This window comes from Aythya fuligula, chromosome 5 (genome assembly GCF_009819795.1).
Source record: "Aythya fuligula isolate bAytFul2 chromosome 5, bAytFul2.pri, whole genome shotgun sequence".
NCBI classification, from domain to species: domain Eukaryota; kingdom Metazoa; phylum Chordata; class Aves; order Anseriformes; family Anatidae; genus Aythya; species Aythya fuligula.
Genome location: NC_045563.1, coordinates 63,394,722 through 63,410,997, shown reverse-complemented (window position 1 = coordinate 63,410,997; position 16,276 = coordinate 63,394,722). Strand labels below are relative to the sequence as shown.

Genomic DNA, 16,276 nt, shown 5'->3' with positions numbered 1-16,276 from the left:
AGTAACTAAACTTGTTCTGAATTTTATTACATTTGTGTCAGCCTGTAGTAGGTAAGCATTCTTAAAAGGAATAAACACAATTGAGAGTATTTCAGTAAAAGCAAAATGAGGTTTATAACAGCAGAATGTAAGTGGCTTTGTGCCATGGGTAGTAAACATGCTCTTTTAGCAAATTCAGAAATGTCGTAGAATCACAAAATGGTTTGGTTTGGAAGGAACCTTGAAGATAATCTAGTTCCCCCTCCGGCCACCCCCTCCTATGCCCAACATCATGGACAGGGACACAAACTTCATCTAATCTAATGCCAACGGAAGTAAAACTAAATAAATAAATAAATAATCTTAGGGAGCTTTGGGTTGTAGTTTCAAGAAAAATTTAGACTCAAATGACTAAATAAGGAAGCCAGTTACATTTTGAGAATGTAGATTTTTATTTATTTATTTATTTTCCTGGATCTTACAATCTGATTGATGGCAGTTCCCTGCCACTTTGGGGAATCTTTCATTCCAACTATAATTACTTGCACTGCTATGGTATGTTCTATACAGGATTTTACTTGAAATTAAAAATTGCTACCTTCTAAAAGGTGTCTACACTCCCTCCCTGCCTATGCCCCACACCATTCCTCCCCAGAATAATTTTGCATTAATCCCTTTTTTTGATTTGTTGACCGACTGAAGAAACAGGATTGGTTTTGTACAAGAAAACCTTCTAACAACACAGGGGTTTATTTCATTTGATTTGTGTGTGTTTGTGAAAGAATCTGAATGTAGTACATGGTGAAAGAAATCCACAGTTCTTTATTCCAACCTGATCCATCTCCACATCTCCATTTGGGATATCTCACAGAAAACAGATTCCTTCTCTTCAGCTCACTGGCATCATTGTGGTGGAAAGTGTGGAGTTAAGTACAAGGGCAAGTTATCATATTTTTTAAGAAGACAAGTGTACATTGATATTTGTTGCCAGTTTCTTTTGTCACTTAAATTGCATTGTTCTTATTTAAATATTGCAATTATGTATTCTTAAAATATTTTTTCCAATTAATGGAAGGGAAAAACAAGTAGAAAACTGACAAGATGACCATATAATTATTTTTTTTTTTCTGGATAACATGTGCAAACTTAATATGATACTTATTCAAGTTTTCATGGTACACAACTAGTATTTCAAAGCTTGTGTACCTACATTAGCACTGTTATACATAGCTGTTTTTCACTCTTGCATTCAGCTCTTAAGTTCTTTAGGTATTAGACCCATTCAGTAAAAGAATGGATTGTTGTGTGAAAAAATCAGTTTGTCTATTGTAAGGTTTTCCCAGAATTTGCATTCGTATTAAGTTAAGGTTGTGTGCATTAAACCTTCGTAAAGATAACAGTCCAGGTCTCCACCACTTCTTTTCAGCAGTTTAACTAAAGACCTCTAATTCACATATGTTTTATCAAATAAAATCAAATTCTCACTTAGTTCAGTCATTTTCTCTTTAAGCTAAATTGACAAATGCATTTTTATTTTTCACATCAATGTTCAGTGTTTTGACTTTCTGTTTAACTACACTTTTATTTCTCACAAAACATTCAGGACACTACTGTTGAAGGAACAATGCGCACTACACCTTCAATTGTTCTTCCAGAGAATGCAGTTATGCCTGATGTAGAAATTGATAAAAATCTGGTTAACAGGTACTACATAATACATTTCTGATCTATGTATAAATTGTACAGTAATTCCAGGATCTGTGTAATATTAAAATATTATTGATGTGTCTTTGTAATTAGATTATATTGTATTTCTATTTTGATTACTTTGAGGTGTGGGTAAGCAGGGTGATGGGAGTACAATTGATACTGCAAGAGTAGAGTTTCATGTGTCACTAATCCTGCCAACCTAAACTGGTGTCCTTTAAAATTTACATGAACTTTCTAATCTTTCAGAATAGCATAATTTGAAACTTAAACAGAAATGTGAATTTAAATTTTGTATGTTTTTGACTAACAGTTGCAACTTTTGAAATGTGTCTTTCTGTTAGTAAATAAAATATGGCCTGGTGAGGAAAAAATTATTTGGTCCTTCTGTAGGCATAGAATGGTGTTTGTGCCCTACAAGGATGACTGGCAGTGACATTTCTCAGGTTCCATGCATGGAACACAGAAGCCAATGTGCGATATTTTTCTGATGTCCAGATTTTAAACATTTACTTGGACACCATCTGTAGGCAATTGCCATGGTGGTGGGCAAGTACCCCACCCTCCCCCCATAGGAAGATTTTCAATTTAGTAGTTAAATCCCTGATTCTGGTCTATTAATTACATAATACCAGTAGTGCTGCCTTGAATTATGTACATATTTCTGTTGAAGCAAGAAGAGCTTTATAGACTGATACAAAGTTATGAAAGTTATCCTTTTTTTTTTTTTTAATTATTATTTTTTTAAAATCTTACTGTTTTTTCAAATAGTGAAAATTTTCATAGTATGTTCAGCCCTCAGTGTTGACTCTTGCAATTGGGCATATCAAAGCTAGCTATATGACTGTCTTTTGGCAGTATTCATAGCGTCATGCTGAAAAATACACATTGTAGCAATATTTGCAATCTGTTGGAATTGTTTTCTCTACTGAAAGGAAAATGTAGGAACAAACTGTTGTTTGATTGTTCTTACAAACAATCTGCACCATCTTTAAATTACTCGATGTTTTTAATGATGGAGTGTGTGGCTTTGGCCAAAAAAAATGCACTTCCAATGTATGACAGTTTGTAAGGCTTAATTGTAAGTTCAGAATTTCCAAGGAGGTTTGTGATAATAAAAATAATTTGCAGGTTTCAACAATAATTTTGGCAGGTATTTAATTTAAATTCTATGTTTAGCATCTTATAGTCTTATCAACTGTTGAAAATACTTCATAATTCTACTATATTAAATATGTCTTTGAGGGTATACCTTCCAGTCTTGTGCATGTTATCTTTATATTGAATTAAAGCAGATATTAATAACAATTTAAGCTGATGCTGGTGAAGCTACTGTTATTGCGTATGGTATACCTTACAAAAATTGTAGGTAGCTTGTTGTTGCTGGATAACTTAGGATTTGTTTTGTTTGTTTTGTTTTCCACACGGTACAACATATTAGAACATATTCTAACACTAGTCAGCATCTTTAAAGTTCTCTTCTCACTTTTTTTCTTTCTCTGAAAAAAACCCAGATGCAACAGGTTTAGGTTCCTTTTTCATCTCTCTTCTTTTCATTCCTGTCTTATATCTGTTCAGTCCTCCTTGCTGTTTCAGTGAAAGATCATGGAAACAGATGGGACTGCTTTCCTGATCTAGTGGGATAAAATATCAGTAGAAAATTAAAGTAGATATTTTTTCTATGATAAACAGTTGGAAGAAAAAAGTGTAACACCTAAACACAGTGAGTTTTGAAGCAGATGTTTGGGGCCATTCACAAAGGCCAGGCAAGAATAGCACTTTGAGGTTAAGCATATATGAAAGTTGCTGAATTGAAATAATAATCCTGTTTGAAGCTGAAAAATTCAATTTTCAGATGAATTAGGGTTATTTTTAATCTTCTGATAAAACACACTTCTTGACCTGGAAATTGAATTTACTGATCTGATATTAGACTTGAATTATGGGAAAAAATAATCATAAAGTATCAATCAAAATTGGTACTATAATTTGCTTGTATCCTTAAAATGTACCTCTCTGAACATCAAGATTGTTTAAGAGGTAGAATTATAATGCGGTAGAATTATAAAAGCAGCATTACCTGCTGGATCAGCAATTAATTTTCTGATGTCATTTAAGATATTTACCTGCTATGTCAGTGTGGCAGCCTAAGAAATTATCTTAATCATAAAGCTTAGTTTAGGGAAACACTATCAACTTACAAAGACTAAAAATTACTTTTTGTAACATACCTATTTAGATGAGTTTCATGTCATGATAGGAATAACTACTTGCTTTAGTTTGAGAAATTGAAAATTCACAGTATCTTAGGTCATCAGTAAATGTCAGGATATTTCTGTAATATTCTTTTGTTCTGTAGTCTTCCTTTCTTTCTTTTTTTTTTTTTTTTTCTTCCTATGGCATCCTCCCATATTTTTTTTTTCATTTATTTTTCTCTCTAGACCTCGTAGTCCTCATAGAAGACATTCTAACCGTGCCACTAGGAATTCAACAAGTTCATTGACTTCTGTTGGTAAGAAGTGATTATTCATTCAAGTTAGGATGTTTTCTCTGAAAATTTGACATGCAATGAAGATGTAAACAGAATCACAGAACCATCTAGGTTGGAAGAGACCTCCAAGATCACCCAGTCCAACCTCTGACCTAACACTAACAAGTCCTCCACTAAACCATATCCCTAAGCTCTACATCTAAACGTCTTTTAAAGACCTCCAGGGATGATGACTCAACTACTTCCTTGGGCAGCCTGTTCCAATGCCTCACAACCCTTTCTGTAAAGAAGTTCTTCCTAATATCCAACCCAAACCTCCCCAGGCACAATTTTAGCCCATTCCCCCTCATACTGTCACCAGGCACGTGGGAGAACAGACCAACCCCCACCTTGCTACAGCCTCCTTTAAGGTATCTGTAGAGAGCGATAAGGTTGCCCCTGAGCCTCCTCTTCTCCAGGCTGAACAAGCCCAGCTCCCTCAGCCGCTCCTTGTAAGACTTGTTCTCCAGACCCCTCATCAGCTTTGTTGCCCTTCTCTGGACTCACTCAAGCACCTCAATGTCCTACATATGGTCTGATTGTCTTGACTAAAGCTTTCTTTCATGTACTTGCACATCTGTAATGCATACATAGGGAGTGCATGCACAGGGAATACTGGTAACATTTTAGATAGTGATCGTGAGTTTATGAGCATCTTTTACTTAATCTCAGTGGGTAATCTGTGATTTTGATGACTTGCTCTAAAATTGTGAATATAACAGCATTATAAAATGAGCAGTCAGAAATTTTTAATTAATGCAAGCTCAAAGTTCAACTTACAGTTGTTTTGTGCTGGTTGCTCTGAAGTGCAGCAACCTATCTGGATACATGAAATACAGCTCTAATTCTGGTGTTTTAAACCCAGACAACAGTGGTCACGTGATTGATTTGGTAAATGATCAGCTGCCAGATGTCAAAATATCAGAGGAAGACAAAAAGAAGAACCTTGAATTACTAGAAGAAGCAAAGAAAGTGAGCGAGAGGTTTCTAATGCGCAGAGGCAGAAAATCAAGAAGTAGTCTTCCTGAATCACCCACAGGTACATGCAGATTCTGAAGATAAGATTTCACATTGTACTTCGATCTGCAAAGGCATAAATAAATATCTACTGTAATGTATACATTGCTTCTGTAGGCATACACTTTGTTAATTTGAAGGTTAGAGTCCCTCTGTCTCTCTTCACAATTCAGTATGAAGCAGAAATGACCAATCTATATTCAGATGTAACAGTAGGCAATGTTTGTAGGTGTCTGAATGATACACTGCAGACACTAATAGGAAAGCAGGAGCTATTTCAATTGGAATCTTAAAAAAAGTCACAAATTTTCTTGTCAAGATTTACTGCCTAGAGATACTATTGTACATAAAATGAAACCTTAATGACAAGATACTCATATTGTGGAAAAACATACCACCCAGACATAATTACACAGACTTTTATTTATTCTAAATATAGTTGTAAACTAGGCTAACTGGACCAGACCTTCCTTTAAAAATTATAGAATAAAATGTTTTGTTCTAGAATGTCACTTGAAATTATTTTTCCCTCATAGGAAGTGTTTGAAAGCTAGGACAAAAATGTCATTTTTATTGTGAAATAGGACTTTCATTTACCTTTGAAATACCATTTCAAAACAGAATTCTGTCTTAAAATCAGCTTGACACTTTCTGTAGGAAAAAGAAAACTTAAATATTTTTAAATTAAATTTTTCTAAATTCCTTGAGTTCTTCTCTTGTGCCCACTCCTCTGCAATGCTTACAATCTCATAAAACTGAGGGGAATGATAATTCTGGGTATCAACAAAATTTATTAGTTTGTGCTAGGTATATGAGATAAAACCTACTCTAAGTTCATAATTGGCAAAAACAATTTGGCAATTAAAGTTACTTGTCATACTTGGGACAGATACGACTGTTTGATAACTATGAGATGAATGTTTTAATTTTTGCATGAATTTAAAAAAAAAATCAGAAACCACAAGGCTAGAGAATAAAATTACTTTTTTATTTGTGTATCTTGTTTTAATGAAGCAGTTTCCCCTACACTTAGTCCGAAAGTTTCACCAGTAGCATCTCGGAGCAACTCTCTCACTCTTCCTGTGCCATCAGGTAAAATGATCTATGCAGGTCCAAATCTTAAGTTATTAAAAATAAAAAATAAAATAAAACTAATTTTCTTAGTATCTCTGGAGAAGAAGTCAGAATATATGCATTCAAGCATCTCCTGAATTTGAAAAAGCTCTTTAATACCTATAATATACAAGTAAATCTTGATATATGATGATGTATAAGTAAATATTTACTTTGTGTTTTTGTTATATTTTGCTCCTGTGGTGCTGCTTAGCACCCTTTTAAATAATATTTTATGCATTTAAGTTTTCATCTTAGATGTAAGTGTGTGTGTGTGTGTTTGCTAATGTTGTGGTATTAAAACTTTTGAGCAAAACCATCAGGATACACCTTAATCACACATGTCTTCCTAGGATCTGATGCATGCAAAACCACTAGCGTCGAGTCAGTATCACCAGGGCTGGTAAGAAAGAGCTGAATATTCTGCACAGTAACCTGATTATTGAAGTACTATATTATATTACACTGTTCTGTTCATCCCTGAGGAAAATAGGAAATTTTCACTACTATTTTCAATACTAAAATACAATTACTAGCATTTTTTCCTGCAAATTGAGAAACCAATAAATGTTAATTTAGAAGACCAAAACCCATGACGTAATGACTGCTGAAGGATCACAGAGAACTGTGAATTATAGAAAATGAAAACATATATATAATCTTAATCTATGGGAAAAACCAATCCCTAAAAATACTTCATAAATAAATATAACAATGTAAAAAAATATTTAAAGTTCATCTATTAATATTTGTATATAACGCAGCATAGATGTCAAAGAAAATCTTGTAAGACATACACTTCTTTCTTCCCTTTTTTGATAGAATAACAGAACTGTGAAAGAAGATGAGAGGCAAACTGCAGAGGTAAGTGTTTGATATGGTGTTGTACAAAATCTGTTGTTTTTTCTAAGCACACATGACTTACTTGTGCGGCTAAAAAGGCTAAAAACTTTACTAAGTGAACAGAAAAACAATACTGAACTAAGAAAAAAACAATACTGAGTTGGGAAATTTCAAAGCACCTGCCAATATAGTGGTGAAAAATGGGCTACAGCTATCCTGTGTCCTGCTATGAATACATTCTCATTCCTGCTTTATCTTCATCAAAATCAATATACTAAGTACCTTCAGAATTAAGTAAAAAAACCTACTGTGGCCATTTCAATGTACACTGGTGTTTTAGGCAGATGTCTTCTTCCAGACCCATTTAATTTAGCAGAAGAGGTTACTGTACTTAATGTTCCGCACCACTGATAGGATGGTACAAATCTACACATCTATTGGGGAAGCATCTTAGGTGAATGCTTCCTAACTTGGTTTAGGTAACATCAGATGGTCTGATGTCCCTTTAAAGAGATTTTCTCTTAAGTGGATTAGGCAATGCTTTGTGTGTGTGTGTACATATATGTATATATATGTATATACATACATATATATATTATATATGTATATATACATGTATGTATATACATATATATTATATATGTATATATATAATTATATATGTATATATATATGTATATACACACACACACACACAAAGCATTGCCTAATCAATTTATATATACTAATATATAATATATTATACTATATATAATATATATAGTATAATATATATATAATATACTAATATATATATAATATATACTAATCCACTTATACACACACACACACATATATATACACATTTCAGCACAACTTTGGAGCAGTAACTACAAAGGGGAGGAGTAGCAATATAACTAGAGCAGAGCCCTCAAGTTACATTTGTTTGCTGCCTTAACATACTGATACAAGTGTCCTTAGACAAAAGTTTAGATTCTGTACCAGAGTAACCAAGAAACAGGCACACATTGTTTTGCCAGTTCTCTTCTGGAGATTGCAAACAATTATAACTTATGGTAAAGCACACAGAGAAAGATTTTGAATAGCTTGCATGCATTTATTCTATACATCTGCCTCAGTTGTCTCTGCATCTTGCTGTATCACAGTGAGGGCAGAATGAGTAACATGTCTCTACCTCCCTTCCCCACCCCTGAAAGCTGTAACTTAGAGCCTGTTAAAGATGCGTGATAATGAGGTCCTGTGCACTCAATAGAACAGTGCAAATTATTAATCCCAGGGAACAATATAATAGAAGAAAGTATGGATTGGTGGTCAGAGTAATGAAGTACATATTAATGGGACTTTTTAGTAGTACTAAATTATATTAAACTAAAAACCCCAGCACGGAGGGAACTAGAAATGAACGTGGAAACATGACAAACACGGAGAGAAATTAGTATGTTTTAACTTTGTGTACAAAACCATATTTTTTTCCTTGGGAGGTGAGGAACTAACAAGAAAAAAAAAAGTCAAATCAAAAAAATTGGAAATTAACAGTGCTGTAAGGTATAGGGCTCAAGGTGTATACTTGGGCAAACCTTACATTATGATGATGAGAATCCTAGCACTATGAGTACTTCTGGAATGGGAGAATGTTATCTCAAATGTTCAGAGAATTCCAATTTAGTGTTCTTTCAAGTGCCTTTCAAAAAATATTTCCATTGTCAAAAGCACGTGTTTAAAGGCAAACATCAATGAAAATGACTCTATACGGGGAAAATCCATCATCAGAGCAGGGGAAGAGAGAAATCCACTCTTGTTTCTCTGTTTTATATGTGTCTCTCTACTTTCAGAATGCTGCTAAAGGATTAATGGATCGAAGGCCAAATGATCAAAGGAAGATTTCTCAGGGAAGGTTGGTTCCACGCTCTGCTGGTTTTGAAAACTCCAAAGAAAACCTGTCAGAACAAAAAGAAAACTTTGATCCGTGTAAGCATATGGATACTTTATCCAAATGCTCCCCTTCAGGCAGTGATGGTGGCAGAATGTCTCTTAACACTTGCATGAATGTTTGTGAAAAAGAACTTGCAAAATCATTCCTCAAGAAAGCAAAAGAAAATGATGCTCCTTTAAGAACCTATTTACCAGGAATGGGAAATACAGACCCCAAACTAAAAATTCCTGTTCCAGAAATGAGGGACCATAAAGTTTCTTGTAAACCAGAATTTAAACTATGTGGGCTGCGTCCTCCTCTACTACGAGCTGTATCATGGGATAGCTTGGAGCCTGGACAAAAAGATAAAACACCTTTAAAACTACCATCTGAGGAAGAGAAAAGCTTTGGTGGTAATAAATCCAGCAATCAATTTAAAGCATTCAAAGACCTCCAAATCCAAGTTCAGCCTGTTCGAATGCAGAAATTGACAAAGCTCAGAGAGGTGAGTCCTAGTTATCAGTTGTATCCTGTTTTAAAGTTACTTTTGCATCTTACTAAACTTTCAACTTGCTAGCATTATTTTTACTATTTCAAAAAATGTATGCTAATATAATGGCAAACAATTTCAGCAAAATAAATACAATATTGTATCAGTTTTCCTTTCCAACTTTAGTAAATCGAAACCTGTAACTAAATACCATGGAATTACTATTTCCTAGTTCTTGTCAAATAGGCTTCAACTGCACTGTTGTCTTCTTGTGCATGTGCTCTTGCACATAGGGGGTTTTGTCTTCAGGAAAGACAAATTTTAATACTGGTGTCAAGGAAACACTAATTGCTTTCATTGTGAGAGAAAGGTGAGTATAAAACACGATAATTCATTTTTGCACAGTTTATGTGAACTATAAACAGGAAGCAGTTGATTAACAGCCACGTCATTTGTAAAACATACTTTGCAGTAAAATGATCTATTTTGGTTTCTAAAGAGTTTTTTAAATCTGAAGAATCTTTCCTTCCTGAGGATGTAACAATATTCTCTTTAAAGGGGTCACTTATGCTCTTTCACTTCCTTTACTTCCCTGTACAATGCTTTTCTGTTCCTTCGGAATTTTCCTCAGAGAGACAAAATACTAACTGGCTGATTTCTGTGTGAAAGGGTTGAGACCTATGTATAAACAGAAAGCTTTAATTTGAAGTTGAGATGGTTGTTATACTTCTTGAAAGGGCTTACAAGACCTTGTGTCTTTGTACTATTTGTAAGTTTTCTTTGGATTTAAAAATCATTTTTGTTTTGTTCAGCTGAGTTGTTTTGTGTTTTGTGGACAATACCTCTCGTTATTGTCCCTTCTAAGGGTAGTTGTCCTGTCATTCAAGACTACAGGCCTTTGCAATATTGTTACATTTACAAGATCTCAAAGGACAGGAAGTGTTTTTAGCATGCATTTTTGCTTATTGAACATCCTCAGAAAATGTGCCCAGAGTTTTTGAACTAAGTGCCCCTGAGAGCAGATAAGCAGACTTAGAGTTCCAAGTTCTAACACAGTGCAAATCTGTCAGCCTCCTGAAGGACAGTATTGGACTCTGAAATCTGTAAATTAATCTTTTGCTAAATAATTGTCTTAAATGATTGTCAAAAAGAACTTTGTCTGAAATAATTAAACCCTAAGAATTAACTACTGTATTAAAAAAGTAGAAATAGCATGGAATGATGCAGCAACTGATGTGTATAGGACCTTTAAAAGGGAGAGAACTAGTAGTTCCTTCCCTTAACATCATAATATTTTTTTCAACCTCTGCTAGTTAATACTTCAAGACAAATACAGGGCTGACAAATCTGAGGACCTCAAATTCTGCACTTTGGTTACGTCCTTTCCACTGTAGTGCTTGGGAATGACACCTTGGTTATTCATCTTTTCCTGTTTATATAACACACATTCTTACTATATATGTACTGGAAATGTTCATATAGAGGCACCTGAGCCATATGACTGAGTGTTTTCGTAGCTGTAAACAGAATCAGAAAATTAATACAACATGGTGTGTAATTCTAGTTGTGCAGGATTTGAGCTCTGACTAGTTGGAGTTGTTTACTTATAAACAAAAGTAGGTGTTTCATATTCTCAAATATATTTTAAATTTGTGAAGTAGGAAATGATAGAAGAAGAAAAGATAATGATGTGTAATCCTGAAGACTGTGTTCTTCCCTACCTGTAGGGAATAGTGGTACATTAACAGTGAAATATTAACTTGTATCTACTAGCATACCCAGCTTTGGTGTGAGTAAATCCTAATAAGTCCATAAGGTGGCAAAATCTTTGATACCTGATCTTCTGTACTTTCTCCTTTCTGGAACACTAGCTTGCTACTATGTTTTTTTCACATTCATTTACTAAAACTCCCTTTTTGTACTCGAGTAAGGGGCCCATGTTGCAAATCTCTATTCAAATGACCGGGATTTTTGCTAAGTAATGCATGTATGAAATTTGAAATACGTGATACTGATATTGTAATAACTATAACTTCATGTAAATATCTCCAGTATGTTTATTAACTAAAGTGAATGTTTTATTTAGTGTTCATTTGTCAGGTATATTTATATTGAGATTTCTAGTTAAGTTACTTGTAAATGTTACTGTTTTTCTTAACAGGAGCATATTTTGCTGAGAAATCAAAATTTAGTTGGACTTAAACTTCCTGAACTTAGTGAAGCAGCTGAACAGGAAAAAGGTGCAGTACCACAAAAGGAGTGTGTCTTTGTTACACACTTATTTTTTTTAACATAATTAACTGATACAGAAAATAAAACATTTCTTTTTTTTTTTTTTTTTTCAATTACAATACTAAATGTACTGAAGCAGTCATGGAGGAGGGTAGTAAATGGTGATTGAGAGACCAGTAAAACTAGTAATGTTTTTGGATTTGGCTGTTGATTAGGCTTGGGAAAAAGAGGAATGCATCTTCTGATCCAACAGCCAGTAGCATGCCCTTTGCCCTGTACGGTTCATGCATGGGGAGCAGGAATGGAAGGATGCAATGTGAGAGTTGATGGTTCGCGTGCTCTGGGACTGTTTCACAAGACCTCAAAGCTTCTGTTACACAGGGAGGTGGCTGAGATATTACACTTCATGTTACCTCTGAAAACAGTCTTATCTTCTGTTTGAGTGAGACAAGATGAAAACATGCTTCTTGTCCTCTACCTGTTATTACAGTTTGTATCTTTGGATTTTCATACGTGGTAGTATTATTCCTGTCGCTCTGCTAGTACATCTCCCAGAAATTATTTAGCGGGCCTTGTTTGAAATTGTAAAATAGTTGCCATTTTACCGGTCTATTAAATAACTTGGGCAAATCTGAACCTTCTGAGAGGAAAACATTATGAAAAACTAAGCATTATTTTATCCAGCTTTTCAACCAAGAACTCTTGAGTATCATGAACGTTTTGAAGTCTACTACTCATATAAATGATAGTCAGCATGTTAAAGGTCAAACCCTTGTTAAGGCAAGTGAGGGGTCAAATCCTTAGCTTGTTTGTTAGGGAGACTTACTTCCTTACATTGTCATAAAAGCCACCTTTTCTTTTTAAGTGGAGTTGTAAATTTGCTTGAACAATAGCAAGTAGCCAGCTACTTCATTATTACTATTATGAATCAAGTATACTGGCTCCACCATGTTTTGTTATTAATGCCAAGTTATTGTGAATATCTTAGTAAACACAGCCGTGCCTCTACAGAAGTCTAGATAAGTGAGCTGTGTTAGGCTAGGGACCTTGTGGTGTTAGGCTGTGTTTCTATGAGGACATACACAATGGTTCAAAAATAATTAGACTTTTAAATGTAGAAGAAATGCACAGAACTTAAACGTAGCTGGAAATAGGAAGAACCTACTGTTCTTTTCTGCTTTTCATGATAATGTTCTCCACCTTGAAAAAATCTGAGATTTTTCACACAGTTATGAACATCTAAGAATCTGTCTGTTATGCTAAATGAACAGGAAGCCTGGGCAAAGGTATCTTCCCAGGTCTCTGATCTAACTGGGGAACCTGACTTTCCTACAGGAGAGTCCTTCATTAAATTATGGCAAGAGGAGAGGATAAGGTAAATATTATATGTGAAATTAAATAAAATTAAAGTAAAAGTTAAGTAAAATGAATTTAAAAAAACAGATAATTTAGACATATCTTGGTCCTTATGAAAATAACACAAGTAGAGAACACAATTGCTACCTTTTAGTTCTGTTTCAAAGAAAATACAGTGTGAACAAGTACAGGCTGTAGATTCATCATAAGTGGTGCATAAAATCTTTAGTATAGTGTATTATAATAGAAATATTATTGGCAGGTTACATTGAAAGCCTTATAAAATGACTACTCTATGAAATTTAAGCTAAAATTTTCAGAAATGATTTAACTGTACTGCTAAAATACACATGCAAAAATGCTAGATGCTCCCCTAATGAATTTGGATGTAGTCTGAATTGTAGACAGAATGCAATTGTTAATTTTCAGTGCACTAGAGACTGTCAGAGCACAAATTACTTCAGTCTATCTAGATAAAGAATGACAGTTGTAATGGTTACTTCTGTTGCCTCTGTTCAAAGGGAAGACAGGAGGAGTGAGTGATGCATCCTCACTCAGTAAAGGAGGTAACATTATACATTAAGGGGTGAAGAACCTATTCTTGTTGCCCCACTTCTGTTCCCGGCAGAGGTGGGATGAAATCCTCACTGACTTTTTAAAGACTATGCTTAGGTTAGGTCCTACTAGATTGTGAGATGATGACTTCATTTTTAATACATACCTTCTCAAATAACATTAAAAAGATTTTTATCTGCATATGTCTTTAGGCCCTTCACCTCTCCCCTCTCCCACTGAAGAGGAAGAGACAAAGAATAGCTCTGATGTTATGCCCAGCATTCCTGATGTATTGCTGCGAAAACTACGCGTGCACAAATCTCTTCCAGGAAGGTAAAAGCTCTTTAGAAGTAGCAAGACATGATTTGGGAAAGGCATACTAATGGTTTTCAGTGAACTCCCTTTATTAAGTTCTATTCAGGGGGGGTCCACATATGTAGAGAAAGTGTTGCATCTTAAAATTTGTGACAGATTTGCTAAATAGTTTGGGGAGTGCACCAACTTTGAGTAGCTGACAAACTTAAAAATGAGTTTGTAAGTTCTACTTCAAAAGTCTGAAACTTAACTTGGATACTATAAATAAATTTTTATACAAATTTGTCACTAGTCTGTCCAATCCTGGTTTCCAGGTTTGCTGTTGCAGATATAAAATCATGGTGAAAGGGTTAGTATCTCTTGAGGCCTGATAACGTTTTCATATGGTAAAATTTAGACATGAGAGAATTCAGCAGTTTATCTGCAAGTGATGATTTTTCAGTGAGATTAAGTTTGTCATTTTGCCTGCTTAGTTGAACTTGCCTGCAAGTTCAGATTCTTCCAAATTTCTGCATAAGCCTTTTCTTTGAGAGAAATAGAACTGTAACAAAAAAAAATAAATAAATAAAAGGCATATTAGAGATCAAAACAATACTCCTGAACTTCTAGAAAGAAGGACCATTTCTTCTAGTAGATTTCCTTTTAGAATAACAGTAAGTGATATGAATACCACTGCTTTAGAAACAAAATGGTTTTCCAATACACAGGGCGTATTGACCTCCCATCTTCTAGTCACTACTTTAAGTATCAATATATTTTATCCACCAAGAAAAATTGACTGCTTATGGATGCCATGTGTATTGACTTTTACGTTAGGGTTTAATGTTGCAGCCAATATGACAACTAATATCTGAAACTGTACAGTACATGATAGATATGTCAATCTCAACTTCTGTCACTGGCATCCACTAGGATTTGTGTATACAACTCCTTTCATTCCTTGCAGATGTTTTTTCATCACTTGCATAAAATTGAATAGCTCTCTGCAGTATGGGAAGAACTGCAGGGATTAAGAACCTGTAAATTCAAACACATGGGATGACTGCCTTAAAGTGAGATCTTGCAATATACTGTTCTCTATCTCATTTCTTTTATGGTCTGCTATGAAACCACTTTTTGGTAACTTTCTCTAATTTTTGTACAGTTAGTAATCATACTTTGGGTAGAAAAATGATAAAACTCAAGCACCTGTTTTCTCAATGTCATTCACTGTCAGCTTACAACAATTAGCTAAGTTTGCAAACTTCTAACAAAACAGCTAAAGCAAGTTGGTACTGTACACAGGGAGCTGGGTTTTGAATTCTACCCATCTGTGATTTTGTATGATCATCATCATGAGGTTTCAGCTGTTAAAAGAAGGAAAATAGGTGAAGTTAATAATCCCAAGTCTAGTAGATCACCTGCAACTACAAAAGGGTAATTTCTGTCTTGCTCCTGCGCTTGGAATTTGCCACAACATAGCGCAGATATACATAAATGTTTGCACTTGCCAGAAACTTTGGTATATTTCTATCAATACTTAAGTGATACTGTGTTATTGCTTTAAAAAAAAAAAAAATAAGAAAAAAAAATTTTCTTAGAAGAAAATTTTAATTAATTAAATTGAGATTTGACAAAAAGAAACCATAAAATATTTAAGGCAAGTGCTTCTGTTATTTTCAATTCAATATTTCAATAGATTTGTTTTAAGAGACAAACCTAATAAAATCTTAATTTCTTTGTTCTCATTTCTAGCTCCCCTCCGCTTACTGAAAAAGAAGTTGAGGTAAGTGTGTTCTTAAAATGGTAGGTTTAGGCACCAAATGTACCATTGCTATATGTTCTTGTGTAAGCTTCTGAATAACACAAACTGTAACTCTTGATTATAGATTAATTTAACAGCTTTCAGTGATGCAGAGTGAATTTTATCCCTTAATATGTTTATTCTGTAGTTAAATTAGTTATAATCCTGGTTATGCTCCTGATTTAAATTTGTCTTTAATTTCACGTGCCTCAATTTTAAGTGGCTACTGCTCAATTCAAACAACATTTTTATGTGGTATGGGCAATTGCCCCAGACAACATAAACAATTGAAAGACTTAAATTAAGTAAAAAATGTTTGTGCATTCTTTCTAATAGCATATACATTTGTTTTGTAAATTATTGTAATAAATTTATATGTAATAAAGATCTTATAATAATGTTGTTTCTACTTTTTAAAATATTATAGATATGATAAAACCAAGA

General features: G+C 34.1%; 1 protein-coding gene across 4 annotated transcripts in view; it reads left to right on the top strand.

Annotated features, from left to right (window-relative positions):
- MRVI1 (murine retrovirus integration site 1 homolog) overlaps positions 1 to 16,276 on the top strand; it is a 65,419-nt gene that overhangs the window by 34,834 nt on the left and 14,309 nt on the right. For 3 of the 4 annotated variants that reach the window (XM_032189266.1, XM_032189267.1, XM_032189265.1), the window contains 10 exons: positions 1,583 to 1,683; positions 4,128 to 4,198; positions 5,082 to 5,255; positions 6,248 to 6,325; positions 6,700 to 6,749; positions 7,169 to 7,210; positions 9,022 to 9,606; positions 11,753 to 11,831; positions 13,947 to 14,067; positions 15,784 to 15,814. In XM_032189266.1, the coding sequence (XP_032045157.1) occupies positions 1,583 to 1,683; positions 4,128 to 4,198; positions 5,082 to 5,255; positions 6,248 to 6,325; positions 6,700 to 6,749; positions 7,169 to 7,210; positions 9,022 to 9,606; positions 11,753 to 11,831; positions 13,947 to 14,067; positions 15,784 to 15,814 (1,332 nt within the window). The remainder of the gene's footprint in view (positions 1 to 1,582; positions 1,684 to 4,127; positions 4,199 to 5,081; positions 5,256 to 6,247; positions 6,326 to 6,699; positions 6,750 to 7,168; positions 7,211 to 9,021; positions 9,607 to 11,752; positions 11,832 to 13,946; positions 14,068 to 15,783; positions 15,815 to 16,276) is intronic. The other variant, XM_032189269.1, reaches the window with a different exon arrangement.